This window comes from Fukomys damarensis, unplaced genomic scaffold (assembly GCF_012274545.1).
Source record: "Fukomys damarensis isolate Sample0158 unplaced genomic scaffold, DMR_v1.0_HiC HiC_scaffold_7, whole genome shotgun sequence".
In the NCBI taxonomy this organism is placed as follows: Eukaryota; Metazoa; Chordata; class Mammalia; order Rodentia; family Bathyergidae; genus Fukomys; species Fukomys damarensis.
In genome coordinates this window covers 6,006,116-6,028,218 of record NW_022900919.1, presented here as the reverse complement: position 1 = coordinate 6,028,218, position 22,103 = coordinate 6,006,116, and the positions used below count along the sequence as shown (strand labels likewise).

Genomic DNA, 22,103 nt, shown 5'->3' with positions numbered 1-22,103 from the left:
GGGAGAGTTCTTCCTGCAGATGCCTCTGGTAAGACAAGGCTGTGCCTCTAGGCATGAGGGACCAGGACTCTGGCACACGAAGGTTCCCCCCAGTGACCTCCGGAAACTGAGGGGTAAGTCCTGTCTGAGCCGGGGTTTCCTCCCCTGCGGTTCATGGCAGGGTGCCCAGGTGGTACAGTGTGGGGTGATGCTCTGAGACTCCTCAGGTCTAACCCTGCTCTGCCACTCACCACCTCTCACCTGGTTACAGTCTACCAGTCAAAGTCGTCTCTACCGGAAACAGTGCTGCGTGGTGACACAGTTGACACACTACCGCTCAGCTTACCGGGGGACAGGTTAGGACAGTCAACCGAAGGCCAAGCTCTCATGCAAATGATTCATTTACTCCATCACTTCATGTTAAGAAAGCGTCACTTTCTTAATATAAATGGGGAGAGAACACATCGGGCTTGGACCTTTGCCCTTCTCTCTTCCTCCTACCTGGAACAGGAGGCAATGGATGGAGCTTTCCAGACATTATTTGACAAGGAGGTGACAAGCCTGAGAACGAGGCCCAGAGAAGCAAAAATGGTGGTGGTCCTGACATCACAGAGCCATCCAATGAGTAGCTGCTCACTTCTAGATTTCTTGCACAAGTTAGACATGCGCTACCACCGCATGTACACATGCTAATGTTAGGTGGCTATTTTGATACTTGTACCCAGGTGCATGCCTCACTGATAAAGACGTTTAACTCAGGAATGGTTCTTTCACATTGATTATACTCTAGGGGTTTTCATGATCCTTACAGTGACCTCCTCCCATTGCTGAATAGGATTCTGGTCAATGGAGGCTTCCTTGAATATAAATTATCTAATATAAAGGGATGTGCTTTTGCTGAAGGACTCTGTATTTCAGAACAGTCAAAGGATTTCTCTTCTATAGGAACAACTCTGAATTGGTTTCAGGCTCCAATCTTGTTTCCCTCTGGCTTGGAACAGTCTAAGGTGGTCCAGAGAAATGGATCTTCTGGGATGTCAGAAGGAAGAGCCAGAGGCACTTTAGAGATGGGCACTGTTCTCAGACTCCTCTCTACCGCCTCTCTTGCAGACATGGTTTGAGAGCCAGGAGAGTTTTATGTTCAAATCACTCCCTCCCCAGGCAGTTTGAAGGAGTTCTTTCTAAACGATTCCACAATTCCATTCTTAGGTTCACGAGACCTTGTCTCACTGGAGCAGTGTGACTGGTACCAACCACCCTGGCTCTGGACCTCCAAGGAAAAAAGTGAGAGATGTGCTGCTTAGGAGATGCACCTCCTATCAATCAGGAAGCCAACCAAACCCTACCGTGGGCAACATGGGAGTATGTGGTCGCCTCCTGCCAATCACTAGGTCCTGAAAACTACACCTAGTTCACTGAGCTGGAGGCATCATAAGCTGATGTTTGAATTGGCAAAAATATACTTCGAATCCACAAGTAAACTGCTGGGTAAAACCCAATGACCCTATTTGTATTGTCAAAATGGAATCAAGCTTGTTTGGATTGCAAGTCTAGGATCTGAGAATTCACAACCAATTTTTATCTGGTTTGAGCAACACTGAACCAGTTATAACAGTACAAATTGGTTTGAACCAGTTTCCTCATTTTGAACCAGTTGGAACTGGTTGAGCCTGGTTGAAAACTAGTCCCTTACTAGGGAATTTGATGTTTTAGTTTCCCAGGCTTCAGTGCTTTACTAAAAGAGAAATGCAGAGTTGGAAAGGTTTAAAGTCATTTAATTTTGAGGGCCGATTTACTTTGTTCCCATAAATATTCATAAGAATTAATTACCAGCTTATTGAAAGAATTAATATAATTCACATTGTTTATTATAACACATTAGCAGGGGCAGGAAGCATCCTCCTGGCACAGAGAAAGAGCTCACTTAACCGGCTCTTTGCTGTGATGTTGGGTTACTTCCCAACAGGGGCACCTACAGCATCCCAGGAAGTCCATACAAAGTCACAACCCAGCAGGTGAGCCCCACACCCAAGAGTTACACAGAACAGAGCAGTCCGTTTCATGCAGTGTTAACCTCCTCAAAAAAGATGAGGGATGAAGGGTCTAAAAAACCCTGACAGCCTGAATTTGGGTGCCATTATATCCACCCTGATCAAAAGCATTAGATCATAATTAGCTGCTGTAAGACACATTGCAATCTATTAATTCAGGCATCTGTGTCATCTGTGAAGCAATTAGCAAGGGTGTAATTAAGTGAATGGTCTTCTATTCCTTGCATCAGAGCAGGCAAATAGGCTCGACCTTCCCTCCTCTCTCAGTGGACTTACGCACCACTTAGGAAAAAAATGCCCAAGCACCTTGCTGGAAAGCATGCTTCTGAACAAGCTCTGTGGGAGAAAATCGCTAATAAAATCACCATTTGTCTTGACATACAACACAACTGTGTCCTAAGAAAGAAAATTCAGTCACTTACCAGCCACAAAACTTGGAAATGATGCCACCTTCTTTGTCTGTTTGGAAAGAGGAAAAAGTGAAACACTAGTTGTAATAGGTGGCCCATAAGATCTAGGCTAAGATGTGGACCATCACGGGAAAAGCCTAAATCCATGACTGGCTGGTGTTCTCAAGAACATATACCTAGCCAGTCTCAGGCAGGCAACAAGACACTTGAGAAGGGCACAGAAGCCCACTGACCAAACCTCAGGCCACGCTCAGGTTACTTAGTCATGGCCAGAAAGGTACCTAGAGGCCACTGGACCAAATGGCTCTCCATCATGTGGGCATGAGAACTTCCTGGCCGTCTTTTAAAGCCACAGTTACTTCATTCAAACTAGCCTATGTTATCTAAACCATGTTGCCCAGAAAGTGGATATTTCCACTATTTTAGAGGTGAGAAGGCATGCTTCCATTTCACTTTAATAATCTCCATCACAGCAGTGCTGATTTATATGGAATGGTTTGTTAAAACCATGCTGTTAGTTAAGAACAGTAGTTCTAGACCAGGATGATTTTTGTTCCAAAGGGGACATATGTCAATGTCCAGAGACATTTCTGGTTGTCATAACTAGGGCCAGACTCTAGGGGCAGAGGGCAAGGATGATAATAAACATCCACAGTCTTCAGGATAACCTTCCAAACAATCATCTAGCCCTACATGTCAGTGGTGCCACTGTTGGGAAGTTCAGCTTATAACACTGTCATGCAGTGGTGGGGCAGAGGATTTTCTATCCCACCAGGGAGCACCAATAACCCCTCCCACACACGCACACCATCAGCAGCACATGAACACTCCACAGTGTGGTTGTGAATCACAAGGGCAGGGCCTCACCTCCTTCCTCCCAGGCCAGGGAATCCTCCCCTCCTCCAACAGCGATGCCCAAGTCCACCTGTCCTGGACTCCATCTCTCCAGGTTCAGGGTGGGATATGAACTTTGTGGATACTGATATGACCATGCAGGGGCAGGCGACTCCGTGAAGAGGGCCCTGGCCTCAAACTTGCATCCTTGGAAAAAATTACCTCTGAAATGTTGTTATTGTCGATGGGTCCATTGAGATCCGAACGCTGCTGCTTCCTGGGCTGCTCCAAGCCATTGCAAACCTGGAAAATGGGAAGTTAAGTATTGTGTTTTTATATATTAGAGAGGTGAGCCAAGGATACAAAACCTGGACATTTGATGGGATTCAATGTATAAAATGCAGGCGATGCATGTGTCTGAGTGTCTGTGCATGGGCATGCATATATCTTTACTCAAATTGTTATTCAGTTAATAGTATACTTTTGTGCTTCTAAGAAGGTTTTTAAATCATTTTAATTTTTTATTATTTATTATTGTCTTTAGTTATAATCAAGTATGGGCAGCATGAAATTCACCACTTGAACCATTTTCAAGGATGTAGCGCACATTCCCACAGTTATGTGACCATCACCACCACACATTTGGCCTCACAAAGCGGAGACTCTGTGCCCATGAAACAGCTGCACACTTCCCTCCTCACCGGTCCGAGCAGCCACCACTCTCTGGCACTATGATTTGACTACTCTGAGTACCTGGGAGAAGCAGAATCACACAGGATTTGTCCTTAGGGGACTGGCCTACTTCATTTATGCATAATGTCTTCAAGACTCATCCTCGTTTAAATGCATCAGAATCTTCACCCTTAAGGCTGAACAATTTCACCACCCATATGTACCACGCTGTATCTATCTATTCATCCACTGGTGGACACCTCTGGGATACTGTGAATAATACTGCTAAGGACACCAGTGTGCAAACATTTTTGGAGATGTTGCTTTCAATTCTTTTGGATACATACTCAGAAGTTGAATCACCAAATCAATGGTAAATGTATTTATAATTTTTTGAGGATATTCCATACACTTTCCCACTACACATTCCTAGCAACAGTTCCCAGGGTTCCAATAATATTTTTAAACTCCTAATATTTTGGATGAGAATAAATGCAAATTAGCCAGTCAACTATTACCAGAAATAAAATGTCTCAGGTAACATGTTACAAGTCTTCTCCTAAAAAAAATATATCAATCCATAATTCTCTTTACTTCGATTAACAAAATCTGGGGCCTGGGTATATTTTCACTCTGTAATTCCTTACACCACCCAGAGGATAGAAGCAAGATCCAAACCACTGTCTCAACCCCAGGACATCTGGAAATAAACTACCAAGCAGACATCACAGGGTGCCAGCAACAGTGATAATTACATGTACCTAGTGCTCTAGGGTTTATAAGAGCCTTTCACCAAGGAGATGGCTATTTCTATTCTTGCTTTAGAGGTGAAAAAACTGAGACTTCGAGCACTGTAGCTCTCTGCTAAGGGACACAGCAAAATGCACCCCATTCTAGACTGACAGTCATGTTCTGTGATGGAATTCCACCCATCTTATGGTTTACAGAAAAGTGAAAGAACCTGGGCCCACCTGTCTGAAACTGATGGCAACAGACATGTCACACACCAAGCAGGCAGAAGGACTCCTAGCTCTTAGGTCTTAGCTAAGAGACCCTTCCATGATCATAGCTACCACTGGGTTTCAAAGGGAATGGAGCAGAAGTGGGTGGGCCAGAAAGGGAAGTGGGCCTGGCCTTTAAGGACAGGGAGCAGAAGGGAGTGTCCCTCCCACATCCGGGAAGGGTGCACAGGGCTGGCTGGCCTTCCTGGAACTGAAGGGTGTCAGGGACACAGCTGACCCAAGCAGGTCAGATGTCTGGCTGCTCCTCAGCTCCTCCATCCCTCTGCTAGGAGCCTGCGGGAGTCCATTCCTGTTGCTGACAGCACACTATCATCCCAGACTGGGAAGTTTTAAAAACAAGAGGTTTCCTTTGGATCAAAGATCTGCAGGTAAAGGAGCCTCCATGTGGCCATATCCTTTTTGCCGGCAGTTTTAAGACAGTGCAGGGCATGACGAAGAGCGGGCCTGTGTGTCTCTTTGGTCACTCTGTCTCTTCTTCTACAGCCGCTGGTATTCATTTGTGCGGGCTGCACCCGGATGACTCTACCTATTCCTACACCCTGTGAACACTATGGTTAGATTAAGTCTCCACCCGCTTAACATCACACAGTGAGGGTTAAACTTCAGCACATGAACCCGTGGCGGACAGGCAGGCCAGACCACACAGGTGGGCCCTGCCCTTGCCCTGCTGTCCTGGTATTTCCTGGGCTGAGCTCCAGCTTGTCTGGGGCTGCTGGGACCCTCCTGTGCCCTTCAAAGCCCCCAACCCAGGAAGAGAACCCACCGCCCCCAATAGGAGGGCTTGTGCAAGTGGGATCTGCACTGAAACGCACACCGTGCTACCAGGCCACACGGACAGAGCCCCTCCCTTCAGGATGACCTGCCCGGGGACCACTCTCTCCAAGGGTTCCCCCACCCCGAGGTACACCAAGCCAAAGCTCCCAAAGGACGCCACCGGGCGGCTTCACCCCAAGGAGCTCCCCACCTCCCTCAGCAGAAGTCTAAGTGCGGACATGGCCCAGCCAGCTCCGCTGTGTGCAGTTGCTGTTGGTATTTACCCTCCTATCTGGAACTTTCCACATAGTGAGCTGCCCACATAGACTTCATCTCTTGAAGCCTTGCTGTGCCTTGCTGGGAGCTCTGCTCATCTCCGAGAAACCCCCCAAAGAAACCAATCTCCCAACCAACCAGTGAAACGCAAGGTAACAACACCCATTCAGCGGTTGTTACAGCTGCGGATGGGGTCTAATGTTTTAGGCAGAGAGAGGGCCACAGACTTTGCACCAGATATGGGGGTGGGAAGGCAACAGGAGGCTGGACCCCCACGGGCTTAGGGCCAGTGGCGTCCTCATGCCAAGTTTTGCCATCATGCCATCATTTGTCCAACTTCAGATCGGGGCTCCTGGCTCAGCCAGGGGTCACCGGTTGGATGTCAGCACCCCAGCCTGAGAGACTCCTGGGTGTGGGGCCACATACAGGGTGTGACACAGGGCTGCCTTAGGTATGACTTCATCCTCCACCTCTGACTCCCTCCCCAGTGGGCTCTGCTTATCACCATGACAACCGCATCTCATGATAAACAGCTGGGATGGATTTCAAAAGAGGCAGGAGGGTGGGCTTGTGATGTTCCTCTTTGGGAGAGTCCATCTGGTGCTCTGATTTTCATCTCGGGGGATGGGAAGGGGTCTGGTAGCGGGGGGGGCAGCATCTGAAATCCACACAGATCGAGGCCCATGTGGGCTAGGGACTCCCTGAATCTTAAATGAAGATGTCCTTTAAATCCCCTGTGTCCTCCCCCAGGTACAGTAACCAGCCACATGTCAAAATTAGATGCTGGCCAGGGTCCCCCTCAATAAGTACCCATCGTGGGGATTGCCAGCAGCTGAAACTGGCCTCAGCCACCCACTTAGTGCAGCGGGTGAATAAGTGAAATAAAATGCACTCTTGGGGAGGGGAACCTCCACTGTGGAGGTCTCAGGACAGAAAATTCATGTGCAGCCTGGCATGGACCGGTCATAAAAAGCTGGGATCTGGTGACAGCTGTTGGGGCAGAGATAAATGCCTTTAATAAAAAAATACTAATGTGAATAAATCATTCTAATAAATATCTTGAGTCCAGTTGGTGTAAACGAATGCTTGGAATTTTTAATATGTCAATTCTGATTTGTCTGCCTGATTAAAATGAAAACAGTGACATAACCTACATTGCATCGGATGAACTAGCAGCAAAGCAGTACACACCCACTCAGCTGGAGCCATTTGTAAGAAAAGCAGAATGTTTCTGAGCATTCTTCTGAAGGACAAGTGCATTCCCAGCTCAAGTTAGGGACAGAGAACATCAGCTCACAGTCAGGCAAGCCAGAGTCTCCCCACAGGACTGCCACACCTTCTGCTCAAACCGACATCTCAGGGCTGACGAGTGGTCAGTTCTGTGACAGCCCTCTCCTGACAGTCACTTTGTAGTTTCTGTTTTCAAAAGAGCTGATCATCCCTACCATTAAGGCTCATATTCCAGTGTCCCCCGAAGCCTCCTGTGGTCATAAGGGACTGAATTCTGGGGTATGATGCTCAGCAGTGGATTAACCTGCTGACCAGCCTATAACTGTGACGTGAGAGGCAAAGCCTGGTCACAGGAGGTGGTCCCTGGGGCATGGCCTGGAAGGGAGTACATCTCTCCCACTCCTCCCTTGACCTCTCTCTGCTTCCCACCACCATGCCGCGGACCGTCTCTCTTGTGCCACGCCACTGTGCCTTGAAGCCGAACGACTGCACTGAAACCTCCACAGGCTGTGCTCCACGACAGCACCCTCCTCCTTACAGCTGTGGGTGCTGAGACCTGTGCCTCAGCAACGAGAAAGTAACTGAGACGCCTATTCGTTGGATGTTCCGACAAAGACTTCGTGGGGGGCACTGCTGAGGCCCACTGCCCCGTGGCAGCTCTGAATAAGACAAGTGAGAGGCCACCAGTGTTACACTGAAGCTCCATCTCCGAGTGTAGGGATCTTTTTCCAAAGTCCTTGAATCTGCCTCCTGACGCAATATTGTTCGTTTTCTTCCATTCCTCTTATAATTCACGTCACTCCTGTGATATTTACCTTGAGGAAAAGTAGAGCTTGGGTAAAGTAGTTATCCTTCTACTCGTTACTCCCATGGGGGTGCTGAGCATTTCAGAGCAGATCTGTGGCTTCAAAGTATTGTGACGGGACACATTAGGGACACCAGCCAGTCAGTCAGCCTGTCCTCTGAAATCTCTAGGTGGATACGTGAACAGGATGGGGGCCTCTAGACCCCTACATCAGGTCTTTCACAGAGCACATGTATACTAAAAATGACTCTATCTAAATATACATTTATTATACACAGCATGAATTTCACCCTTTTAACAACTTCTCCTTCTCCTTTTTATTTATTTGCAGTGCTGGGATCAAACCTAGGGCCTTGCACAGTCCAGGCAAGCACTCTAGCGTTGAGCTATACCCCAGGCCCTTCTTGACTGTTTTTAAATGTACAGTTCAGTAGCATTAAACAGACTTGTAATGTTTGCAAGTTATCACCTCTATGCAGCTGTAGAATTCTTTTAGTCTTGGAAAGCCCAAACTCTAAGCCCATCTGAAATCTCCATTTAAGGGGACATTCTATATTGTTATTTACTAAATGCAGCAGCTCTCAGGGGGCCTGACGAGCTGCTGACTCCTCTTAGGCGGGTCTTGTTTTCTGTGCCCAGCTTCTGAAATCTCCCTGCCGGTACCGACCATCAGGCCACCTGAACATGTTTTCCACTTTATATTTCACCGTCTTCTCACATAACCTCATGAAGGACAGACGGTGGATGGGTCTGCCCAGCCCACCATTTTGGAGCAGAATCCATTGTTCTCAACTTGTCTCTCTGCACTGTGACCCTTCATCAAGCACCTTCCTGAGGCAGCCTGTTCCAAACTTGCACACGTTGTGTGTCCTGCACCGTGTGTGACATGTATTCTGGAGAACAGGGAGCTGCCTGCAACAGGGCCCTGAGCCAATATGGGATCAGAATTAGTGCTCCTCCCAGCCTTAAGCCCTCTGTGGCATAAGCCAGTGTATGAGCAACTACATGTATGAACAAAAGCCACCCTTGCAAGGTCAGGCATGAGGAACCAAAAAGCCAGCTATCAAGGTATCAGGGTTACTAAAAAAATTTTCTTCATTTTGGACTAACCAGGTTTGTGGGGATGGAAATGCAAAGCAGAAAACACTGACTATGTAACTATATGACCCAGCCATTCCACTCCTAGCTATATATCCAAACAAGCTGAAGACTAGTGTCTGCACAAAAACTGGCTGCTTTGTGGTCCGAGCACCACCAGCCACATCAGTCCAAGGTAGCGAGAACCCAAATATCTGTCAGTGGATGCTGTGGTTTATTTCTAATGTCCCTGAAGAACTCAGGTACTCTCTGGGCAGCATTTGGAAGGTGATTAAACCACGGGGGCGCTAGGACTAACACACTGTTAGGAGGCCGGGAATGGTGGGAAGAGGCGGGTCACTGGGGTGTGACCTGGAATTATGTGTCTCTCTCCCAGCTCCTCTCCTCTCTCTGCTTTCTGACCGCCATGAGGTGGGCAGCTTTGACTCCACTACGTCCTTTCCTCCTGCCTTCCTGCCTGGTGCCTGCCAACTATGGACTAAAAATGTGAGCTGAAATAAACGTCTCCTTTTTCAAGTTGCAGGTGCCAGGTATTTTGTCCCAGCAGTGAAGAGCGTGATGGAGATGAAGAAGAGGGGATGAACACAGTGTAGTTTAATCATCCTGTGGGATATTATTCAGCCCTCCTCGAAAGAATAAAGTACTGACATGTGCTCCAACATGGATCAACCCTGGAAGCATTTTGCTAAGCAGTAAAGCCAGACACGAAACAATGTATTATATGATTCCATTTATATGAAATGTGAAGGAAATATTGCCTATTTTCTCTCTGCAAATCCATACACAGAGACAACAGATCTATCCCTGCCAGGGGGCTGAGGGGAGGAAAGAATGGGGAATGATTGCCTAACAGATAAGCTCTCTTCTGGGGAAGATGAGGATGTGCCAGACACAGACGGTGGTGGTGGGTGCACAAGACTGTATCACACGCTGCTGAACTCTTCACTCTAAGACAGTCACAATGCCTAATGCTGTGCTGTGTATAGTACTGCAGCTTTAAGAGGGGCTGGGAGTAGAGCCCAAGAGCGCCGCAGAACAAAGGAATCTCCTGTTTGCTTCTGCTAAATTCCCAAGTAAATACTCCCAACCCTTTCTGAAGTGGTTGTCTGGTGGCCAGTGCGGCAGCTTCTGCCCCTGCGTCCACTCATTGTTGAAAACACCCACACTCTCGCCCTCCTGCTGATCAAATGGTGAGGGACTCCGTGTGCTCAGAGTTCCCACCGGGCCGAGAAGCAGTCACTTCGCTGTGCAGGCAGCTCGAGCCTGTGTCCTCCCGGGGGCCTGACCTGGGACACCTCTTGATTTCCTTGACTGCCCTGCACTTAGCCCTGTACACACATTCTGAGAAAATTCGCCTGCCATCTGAAAAAGGGATGAAGCAAAGGTGTCCAAGTCCAATGGAAAGTAAACGCCCAGTACTAGGTCAATATTAGACTTCAGTTTCCTCAGGGCATTCCCACATTTAACTTCTACTTGTCTATGCAGGCCATCATGCCTAGCATGGATTTGCAATACCAGATCGACGTCCTCCTAATAGGAAAAGGAGCCCTTAGTTTCAGTCGGCACAACGAGTTTTAAATAATAAATGAGTTTAGGTTCTGAGGAACTGCCTTTGGGTGCACACACTAAAAATCCTGTGATTCCGAATTTGAGAAACAAATTTCAACAGATAATATACATATAGAATGATCCAGTTAGCTTCTCCTAAACCTCTCTGTTCAACTTTTATGAATACTTAAAGCAGCATATCTTCTTTTCTCAAATATGTGAGAAAATGGAGGCAAGAGTAGAAATAACTGTTGCTCTAATGGTAGATTTAACAACACAGAGGGTCATCAGTTAACAGTGGTTGGACATTTGATTTTTTTTTTAACTTTATGATGGTGCAAAAGCCATAAGCATTCAGTAGAAACTGTGCTTTGAATTTTGAATTTGGATCTTTTCCTGGGCTGCAGGGTATGGGATCCAATCATCTCTTGCGATGCTTGTGGCGATGAACCACAAATCCCAATCAGCAACAAGAATGAAACAAAACCAATGTTCTGCACTACACAGCATTGCTAAGCTGTAACGCTCAGTACTTTAGGAGTATGAAATTCACTTTTGGTATAAAATATTTTGGGTTTGTGACTTGTGGGTTCACTGTGATATAACCCCATCGTAATCCAAGGAGCATCTGCGTATGTTTATTTTAATGACATTAACGAGGTATGACTCAACCACTTTACCAGAGCAGTATCCTATGAGACTTATATAAAGAGTTCCAAGAGTTTGTCCCTTAACATCCCACGTCCAATAAGACCTAGAAGCAGGGGGAGAAAGGGGCTCTTTCCTCCATCCTACCAGGACACAGCTACACTACTCAGGGCTCATCTTAGCCCAGTGCCTCAAACCTGCATACACTGGTGTCCACAGGCCAAGTGCCTGTGGCTCTCATCCCTTTTGTGGCTCCACCAAAGTACTTTAGATTGGCCCAGATGGTTTTGTTTGTGTGATATTGGTCACACTTGTTCAGGCTGGCCCAACTTAGTTTTAGATGATGCAAACTAGCTCCAGTCAGTTAAGGACCAAAAGTCTTTGATGTATTTATTTTATGATAGTAAATAAACGTAACCTAAAGTTTGCCATCTTAACCATTCTTACGTGAACAGCTGAGTGGCATTAAGTATGTTCGCACTGTCACGTGACCGTCACTCCCATTCATTTCCACAACTCTTTCACTCTCCAAAACTGAAACTCTCTGCCCATTCAACATGAACATCCCACATCTTTCTTCCCCAGCCTCAGCACTATCATCCTACTTCCCATCTCTTGGATTTGACAGCTCTAAGCTGAGCCTGAGTAAATTCATGTTTATTTGTTCTGTGTCTGACTTGTTTCATTCAGCATAATATTCAAGGTTCGTGTTTTTTGTTGCAAGTGTCAGAATTTCTTTCCCTTAAAAAATTTTTACCAGCTGTACCTCAGACAAAGGACTATTATCAAGGATATATAAAGAACTCAAAACAATCAGTCCCCCCAAATATAAAGACCCGATCCAAAAATGGGCATCCGAAATGAACAGACATTTCTCATACAAAGAAGTGAAAGCAGCAAGAAAATATATGAAAAAATGTTCCACATCACTGGTCATTCGAGAGATGCAGATGAAAACAACACTAAGATTCCACCTCACCCCACAAAGAATGGCTGCTATCAAGAAATCACACAATAACAAATGTTGGCGGGGTTGTGGGGAGAAAGGAACCCTCCTCCATTGTTGGTGGGAGTGCAGACTAGTGCAACCACTATGGAAATCAATATGGAGATACCTCAAAGAGCTTGGACTGGAGGTTCCATTTGACCCAGCCATCCCTCTGTTGGGTATCTTTCCAAGAGAACTAAAAGAATCATATCACAGAGAAGTATGTGCACCCATGTTTATAGCGGCACAGTTTGTAATAGCTAAATCTTGGAAACAACCTATTTGCCCATCCGTTGGAAACTGGATAAAGAAGTTGTGGTTTTTCTATAAAATGGAATATTACTCAGCCATAAAGAGCGAGAGAATAGATTCATTCATAGGAAAATGGATACATATTGAAGATATACTCCTAAGTGAAATAAATAAGTCACACATGTGTAAATACCGAATAGTTTCCCTGGTGTGAATATTCTGCAACAATGCATAAGATTCTAATAAGATTACTGACATTTAGAAATGGGAGGAAAGGAGCTAAAGATGTAGGGAAGGTGTGATACGTAGGGGAAGAACAAAAAGGGAAAAGAAAAAAATGTGAGAGAATGAAAAGATGAAAATAAAGTGTTTGTAGATGGGGAGGGGAGGAGGGGGTGAAGGGAGGGCAGAGGTAAGGGGAAAAAAATGAGAATCAAGACTTGCCATGTAAAGGTACATGATCCCAACAATGAATGTAACTGTACTATATCCCTAAATGTACCAATAAACTCAATAAAAAAAAAAAAAAAGAATTTCTTTCCCTTTTAAGCCTGAATATTTTGCTGCATGGGGGAAAAGCCTTTTCTTGTGTACTGTATCACCTACTATGACTGTGGCACAGAGGATAAGCAATCTTTCCACAAATCTCTGAAAAAGCCGCCAGCTCATGATCTCGGCAGATGGGCCAAACTGACCATACTTTAGGTGATGGAATCTCTCCAGTTGATGCTTTCAGTTTCACTCTTCTTGGAGTTGGACTAAAATAATGGATAAATATTAATGAGATAACAAGCAAGAGAACCCTTGGGCAGGAATTTCTCCTTACATCTCCCATAATTTGCAAACACGATGGTGTAGCAAGAAGAGCTGGATCTGCCTTTGCTCTTGTTTCTGGGGTGGGTTTTGAGAACTTGCAAATGGCCACACAATCTCTCCTTTCTTGAAGACTAACACTGACACTTCTGGACATGGATAGCATGCTGTCTTTTTTCATACCTGCAGCCCAATGAATAAACGTATGGATGAAGAGTTGATTGAATGAATAAAGAAGTAAAGAAAGGCACCAGGAACCAAACAGCAATGAAGAGCTTCTATTTTCAAGCACTAGAAAAGAAAGGTAGCCTAAGGAATCCAGAGGCAGCTAACAGACCTGGTTCAGACACAGAGTCCCAGTCCATGCCCAGCTGCAGACGATGCCGGGTGTGTGAGTGTGCAAGGGACTACACACTGGTCAAGCTCAACAGACTTCATTCAGCACAAAGGTCAGGAACAGATGTCTCCCAGATGGTTCCAAAGGCTGCTTTTATGAGAAGCAAGGCTCCTGAAGGCTGGAAAGGAAGTGTCAAGGCTGGGGAAGAGCAGTGGCAGAAATTTAAGTGGGCAGACAGGTCTCAGAACTAAATCAGAGGTCATCAGAAGTGCTCAGGCCAAAGGACAGGAGGGCTAGCCCAGGGGACAGGAGGGTGAGCGGGTAATGACTCCCCAAACAGCAACGTCCGTGCAAGGAGATCTCTTGCCTTGAGCTGCTCCCATGGAGCAGCGCCCTCTCATTCCTCGTCCAGGGCAGGCTCGTGGACCTGCACAGCCTGCTGCAGCCAGAGCTGATCACCGTGGCACAGAAGCTGCAGTGTGTGGGCACCAAGGACAGCGCATGTCTAGTCTGCGAATGTTTTTTAAAAGCTGCAGGACCACACTCTTTCCTGAACTGGGTGACAGTTACTGAAACAAGAGGAGCTGGACCATGGACTTCTGCAATCCTAGCTTGGGACGTCCTTCAGCTCCAACTGTCTGGGCTTTGGCTTGGTCTCTGGTGGAGAAAGAACAGTTTCTTTTCTGTGAAAGTAGATGGTGGCGCGAGCTGACGTGTCAGAGTTGTGTTCGTTCCCTGCTCAGTCCATGATATTTTCTGACAGAGGTCGAGCAGTTATTCTCACTGAAACCTATTACCACAGCCCCAAGTCTTTTTTAGTAACTGATTAGCACTGGCTGTGACCTGACTGCCATGGGATGAAACCTCCGTGACTGCCATGCCATGCTGTCACGCCTTGGGCAAACACACCACATGTGACATTATGTGTTTCTACATCGTGTGTTCAGCCATGTGGGCTTTCTTCCCAAACAGATGATGTTTCTAAAAATTCTTGCACAGAGCCCTGTACTTCCTAGAAAATGTCATTGGCTAATGGACTTTGTCAGCTCGATTTTGTCCGTCTCTGGTACATGTGAGGTATTGTGTGAGGTGCTACAGAAGCTGAATCATGGACGGCCTGGAGTTACCAGGGTTATGGAGAGTAGACACACAGGCCACCTCCCTGCCTTGGGTCCTGTCCCTGCCTCTGTCACTTCCCACAGTCTGCCCTAGACACAGACCACTCACAGATTAGTGCAGTTTGAGCCAATCTCTCTCTCTCTCTCTCTCTCTCTCTCTCTCTCTCTCTCACACACACACACACACACACTGATCATCCTCTCTGCCTGTTGGTACCTGTGCAGGTCCTGCCCTGTGTGTTCCCCCAGAAAGACACCCCCCGTCTCCCTGTTCCATTCCCAGTGGTGACTTTGACCTCCTCCCCATTCCACCAACCCTGCTCAAGCTGCCCCTGGGGACACACAGCCTCAGCCAGTAAGTGCTTTTCTTCCAAGCAAGGTCTCCCAGTCTCTCCCCCTCCTCTGCTGCATCTGGTCTTCCTGACATCCCTGCCCCTCAGCTGCAATGCCCCGGTGCTCTCCAGCGCCCATCCTCGCCCACAGTGGCCGGCCCTGTCCCCTTCTCCCTCCCATCCTCCACCAGATCCTCTGCCTCCCCCATCCTCTTTCAGGGCTCACAGCCCGATCACAGTTCTAGTCCCACACACCTCCACGTTCAGTCTCACGGAACCACTCAAAGACCCTCTCAAAGTCCCAGGGCCTCTCAGATTCTCAGCTGGTGCCCAAGTCGGCCTGGGACATGTGGACTGTCATGGCACCTGCCCTGAGTTCCACCTGAGAGGGGAGGGGAGGGGCACCATTTTTTCTTGTCCTGCTCCCCCCATGAAGAGTTTTGAAATTCAGGATTTTTCCATGTTTACCTGTTCACCCACAGTGCCTGGCGTATTACAGGCGGTGCTGTGTATGACCGCACTGGAGGGAATACAGTGCCACCTAGCCCAGGACACAGGGAGAAGCCAGGGTGGGGTGGGCAGACAGGCTCTGAAAGATACTGGGCTTTAAGACAAGAAATCAGGAGAAGGTGCCCCAGGTTAAGAGACTCTGTAGGCAGGGATGTGGGAGAAAAGAGGCCAGCTGCCCTCCTCCTAGGCTCTGAGGGCTGTGGGGCCCTCCTCTAACCAGGTCACACTCTGTGACCCCCAAAGCCCTGTCCTCAGCATCACCCAAAGCTCTTTCTCCAGCTCCATCCTCCCTATGGACCAGGTTTGAACAGCGGGCTCCCTCTGGGCACAAAGCGGCTCTCTGCATAGCCACCTCACCTGCACACGCACAGCCCTGTGCATTCTGATGGAGAGAAGTCCCAACCCACCCACAGCACCCTCTCAGCCCTCTCCTCAAGGTCAGGGGCCAACACTTACTTCACACACCACCAAATGCGGCAGTCGTCTGAGAGGCCTATCTCCAGCATTCCTAACACATCTCGAAAACTCCTTTGGAAAACGAACCTCAATCACATGCCAAGTCACAGCCAAAGCATCTCCACAACGGACAGTGCTGGACACTTGTGTGTCTGATGTGGCCTTGAGGCCCAGCATCACGTCTCACTTAACTGCTGTATTAAGTTGGCTATGAAGTATTGATTTTCATTTGTTTCTATTATCAGGGGGCTCTTTCTGGAAAGCTCTGCCTAGGATGGTGATAAGTAGAGATCATGAAATGCCTAAATCTTCAAAATGTGTATTTGTTTTACAGTCCCAAGTTCTGGAGCTGCTTGCACACAGCTCCTGGGTAAATCAAATGCTTTTGACTGAATGATCATTGAGGTCCCAGACTGGGAATGCCTGCAGCCCTAGAAATCTCCAACAAATTTCCCTTAGAATGAGATGCTAAAGGAAGAATTTCCAGTGCAGAGCCAACTGTTTCAGGCACCCTGTTCCATGGTAGAATCGCAATGTAACAGGTGAAGGGGGCTGGGGCTCTGAAGTGATCAGCCCAGCCCTTGCCAAGCCTCGATGCTTTGTAGATCACCCAGAAGAACCCAAAGAATGTGCCATCACAGGCCTGCAGACCCACAGGACCAGCTCCTCTGGCTGCAGCAGCACAGGTGAACAGCTCCTGGGGGAAGCACAGATCCGCAAACGGCCTCTACCGGTGAGGTCTACCAAGGAATTTCCAGGTCCACAAAACTCAACTCTGGGCCCATGAGACCAGAGCCAGGAAACAGCTGCCTAGCTGGGGCGCTTCCTTCACTTACACCTCATGCCACATGGCAGGGATCACACGGTAGCTAATGAAATCCCAGTTCCAGCGGGACACTAAATAAAAGCCTGGCGGGACCTAATTCATGTATTATTTAGTTGCTGCATATAAAAAAAGACCATATTTTGTTTAACTTGACTTGTTTGCCTTTGCCCTGAGCTCTCATGAAGTCAGGATGTGTCAGCACCCAAGCCAGACACAGTTTTGCAGATTGGAGCCTCTGAGTCCAGTGGTCACCTCAGTCTTGTCATGTCCAGCAGAGCACGCTAGGCCTTTTGGTACCAAGCCAATGGGCAAGAGGGTAGAAGCACTGATCCCTATGTGGAAGGAACACTACGCAGTTCCCCAGCTCATCATGGGCGGGGAGAGTCGGGTAGGCACTGCACAGAACTTGACATCCCGTTTCCCCGGGAGCTGTCAAGGGCTGTGCACTGCAGTGGTTACAGGCATGAGTCTGTGTGCAATGCAGTCTGTTGAGCCCTGTGAAGCTGTGAAACTAAGGCTGAGGTATTCACTGCATGTAGGGCTCACTCGCTTCTCATGTACCATGGGTCAAATCCCTGCTCTGGTCTCTCTAGGTTGTTGCAGGGGTCCCTGAGGTGAGCCTTAAAGCCCTTTGCGTGGAGCTGTAGTCACTACCACCACTGTCGCCACCTCCACTGACACCCGAGGACTTTCCACAATTTTTCTTTAAAGAAATGTTAAACCTGCGTAGGCAAAGGAGTCCAGTGGTGACAGACGTGACAGCCTTCCCTTCACCACCATTTCAGGTTGGCGTTGATTTATCCTGGAACTGAGCCACATAAAGGGAGGCCTTAGGAGGCCACGCATTCCGGCCCTTGTCCCTTAGGGGCCGAGGTTTGGGTTGGGATTTTCCCCTTAGGTCCTGCGTGCAGAGAAAAGGGCTTGATGCACAGCATGAGTGAGAATGCTGCCTGGACGGCACTAGCAGCTTCGTGCAGCTCAGCGGGGAGCAGTGAGTGAACCTCCAAGAAGAGGAAAGCTTTGCGGCCAGATTTCCCAACCTCATTCGATAAACAACACAGCTGAGCCTCCATACCCGTGAGTTCTACATTTCGGGATCCAACCCAACTGTGGATGGGAAAAAGATTTCAGGAAAAAAAAAATCACATCTGTTTTGAATACGCCCTGACCAACCAATACAGTATAACAACGCGTTATACAATGTTTCTATCACTTTAGGTAGTGTAAGTCATCTGGTGCTGCTGTGAAATATCTGAGAGGATGTGGACAGGTTACACGCAAACACTATATGTAAAACCCAAGTGAGGGACCGCGGCAGCCATAGACTTTGGTCCTGTGGGAGGTGCTAGAACCAGTCTTCCTCTGACACCGAATATGGCTCACAGTCACTTTACAATTCATGGTAAACGATTGCTCCCAGAGGGGATTCAGGGCTAGGTGCCTGTCCATCAACCGACTCAAGACCCTGTTTTACATATGTTTAGGTTTAAAAACACCTCATTGAATATACATTTCTTAAAATAAGTATCTTCAACATTAATAATAAAGCACCTGCTGAGAAGAGTTTAACGCTGCCTTGGTTCCTGTGTATCACAAGATCCCCAATCCACTGGGCTTCCAGCCTATCCGTTGTATTCTTCTTTAATTGCGCACCTTCTCGCGAATCTGTAAATTTAGCCACATTCCTGTTGTTTCTGTGACCCCATCACATATGGCAGATGTCCCTTCAGCGCTTTCTGGAGTGGCCACACACATGAACGGCTGAGTTGTCTCCACCTTTGTCTGGCTGCACCACACCGTTGACCCATCAGCACCGCACTTACGACTGGCAGCGCTCTACCCGCCGAGCAGAGGTTATCTACCACACGCGCTTTCTTCATAACGCACTGCACGGTCTTCTGGCCCTTGGGAACACTGGCCGGCACTCCAGCACCACCCTTGAGGGTCATTTTCACCACCAAGCCTTAAAAAGTCACCAGCAAAAAGCACAAACAGCAAGGCGCTGGGTGCATCATGATACGAGTACAGTGTGAGAGCTGGAAAAGGCAGGTAGAAGCCCTGCTCGGCCGGAAGCACGGAAGCTGCCGTATCTCACTGCAGAGGCGCGTGAGTACTGACTTTAGGGTTACAAACACATTTCAGCAAACAGGAGATTCACAGACACGGAATCCGTGGGTAAGGGCCAACGTGCGTTCTGTTTGCGGAACGCCCCTACCAGTAGGCTCTGTGGAACCCTGAATGAGGCTTCCCAAGACTGGCAGTTCATCTCTTCGATCTGAAAAATGTTCTACAGTGAAGTTCCACGTTACCTCATGACACTATCTTTGTACTATATTTGCCAAAGTTTCCTCAATCGACACACATCTCCGAAAGCAACTTTTTACCTAAAAGTCACTCATATATAGATCTCGTTCCCTACCATGTATGTCTTCCACAATTTGAGGAGTCCCCTCTCCCTTGTGCCTCACACCACTCCCCACCCCAAGGCAGGCCTCCCAGGCCCATGGGACACGCGCAGGTGGACAGGCTGCCTGCAAATGCAGCCTTTTCAACGCGTACAGCACCGGACAGCCCAGAAGGCTGTAGCAGTCACATTCCCACTTACTGTCACACAGAACAATTCGCTTTCCACACGAGTCAGACTAAAGCAGTGCCTTCTGACAGTTCATCCACCCTGCCTGAGGAGAAGGAATTACCCGAGTGAAACTTTCTGTACCCAAAGCAATGGAAAGGTGACAGATGAATCAGCCATTCATGTCTTAAATGTGCTGCCAAAATGATGAAAATTGCTGGAATTCAAAGGAAAACAGGCTAAAGAAAACATCCGCAACAAAAAAACATAAAGGGCTTCTATGAAATGGAAAAGCATCAAAACACCGAAAGATAAAAGACACAAATCAAACATTCATAGGAGACGAAAGGCAATTAGATAAGACAATCATGGGAAAAATTGTCAATGTAGATGCACAGCATGGGAATTTACCCTCAGGCAATGTGCCAAAAGACAGAAGCAGGATTTGAATAGACCTGTCTTTAACAGCAGGGAAAATGCCGTCTGTCTACAGCCTGTGTACCCGTGGCAGGGTGTGCATGGATACATATGGTATATCACCCAAGTGGAACATTAAATGGCCAGTAAAAGGAACCAAGAAAACCATATGACAAGATGGAGAAGTGTTTATGATACATCCAATCTTAAAGGCTGGGTGACACAATAACTCCCGAGATGTAACAACGGCTGAGGGACTAATGATCAGTTCTACGGTCTGTAAAGGAACACCGAAAAATGAGAAGAGCCTATATTGCTGGGGTGGTGGTTACCAGGGCGAACACGTTTCACTCCCCCATTTCTAATTCTACTGCACTTATTTGTCATTGATGCGATGACTTAATAAACACTCTTCAGGACAGGTTGAATTTCCCTTTTCCAAAAATCTTGGCATCGGAAGTATTTGAGACTCGAGATTTCTTCTTTCAGATTTTGGAATACTGGCTTGGGAATGGGACGGGAGTCTAAATACAAAATTCATTTGCTTTGTGTTCACTCACATGTATAGCCAGAAGGGAAATGTATAGAACAGTTTCTGTGCACCTGCATTTCGACTGCGATTTGTCTCAAAAGGTTAGGTGTGGGCTTTACCACTTGTAGCATCTGGCATATGCTCGAGTGCGTCAGATTTTGGATTTTCACATTAGATTCACTCAGCCTATTCTCTCAAAAGCACCCAGCTTTTCAAGCTTCAAGATGTAAAGGGAAGTGAAGGCGCTACGTAATTGCTCCTCCAGCTGAGTCTCCCATAGCATTGCTCCTCCAACTTGCATGCGGCAGCTCACTGAAATTCACATTAAGATACAGAGTTCCAGCCGGGTGTGGTGGCGCACACCTGGGATACCAGCACTTGGGAGGCTGAGGCAGGAGGATCCCTGTGAGTTCAAGACCAGCTTGGGATAGACAGTGAGTTCCAGGTCAGTCTCAACTACATAGTGAGACCCTGTCTCAAACAAAACAAAACAAAACAAAAAAGGTACAGAGTTCTGGGGCGCTGTACTGCCTCACAAGCGCAAGGTCCCGAGTTCAATCTCTGGTACCAAGAGAAAAAATGATACAGAGTTCTGAAGTGGGCCCCCACTGCTTTACAAAGTGATGGTCTACAGTGTGGAAGCAGCCAATATCGCCCTTGTCTCCCTTGAGACTGCTTGTTGCCGCAGCCTTAACAGTAGGCGGCACTGCACTGACTGCACTGGTGGCTCTGGGAACTCAGAGATCGCCGTGGGTGTCAGCAGCATCCAGAGTATTTGTCTTCACTGGCTCCTGGCACAGCCTAACCGTGTCCAGGGCAGCAAGGAATTCACGCGGGGGAAGCAGGCTGTGATTTCAAACGCACACCACCAAATCGCTCAGGGCACACCCTTCATATGGAATCCTACTGTCAGGACCACCTCTACCACCAGCCACTCTTCTTGGTCCCCCTGGAGAGTTCTTCACCCTCTCCTGCGTGCCAGGTCTACAGAGGCCTCAGGTGCGTGCAGGGTCCATTGGCGAGGCTCTTACTCAACCCTGACCCGGGAGCTGTGGGGCTTCCCCCAGATGGAACTAGTTTGTGAACAAATGAACAGATGAATGAATGAATGAATGTATGAAAAAAAAAAAAACCTGAACAATCATCCCCCAGCTTAAATGAGCTTTTCCAGAATCCAGGATAAAAGAACTTGCTTTAAGGACACGCATACTAATTAGGAGCTGAAGCTCTCTGCTTTTCCTGTTCAACGTCTCTTCTCTGGAGAACAGACTTCCTCCTGGTCCCGCACAATGGCGAGGGACTTCCTCCTTCTCCACGCACCCTCTGACAGGAACCCCTACCCCTCACTGGACCAGAAACCTTCAACCCAGAGGTCTGTGGAGCTTCACTCAAACTGACATCTGGTGAGCAAGAAGTAGAAAAAGCAAAACTCACCAGGCTCCAAAGATAATTTTATCCTGACAGGATCTTTGACTTGGATGCCATTTTCTCCAGCAGAATGTGGTATGTCACAGGCTCTGTGTGACCTACGTCAGTCCCTGTGGTGCCATCACCACTGCTGGGGAGGAGTCTGGGTGCCACAAAAGACGGAGGAAAGAGGACGGCTCACTGGCCTAAAGCCCAG

At 47.7% G+C, this 22,103-nt stretch overlaps 1 protein-coding gene across 7 annotated transcripts in view; it reads right to left on the bottom strand.

Moving 5' to 3' along the window:
* Apba2 (amyloid beta precursor protein binding family A member 2) overlaps positions 1 to 22,103 on the bottom strand; it is a 193,517-nt gene that overhangs the window by 58,579 nt on the left and 112,835 nt on the right. For all 7 annotated transcript variants that reach the window (XM_033761060.1, XM_033761056.1, XM_033761058.1 and 4 more), the window contains 2 exons: positions 3,497 to 3,577; positions 2,453 to 2,489 (listed from right to left, as the gene is read on the bottom strand). In XM_033761060.1, the coding sequence (XP_033616951.1) occupies positions 2,453 to 2,489; positions 3,497 to 3,577 (118 nt within the window). The remainder of the gene's footprint in view (positions 1 to 2,452; positions 2,490 to 3,496; positions 3,578 to 22,103) is intronic.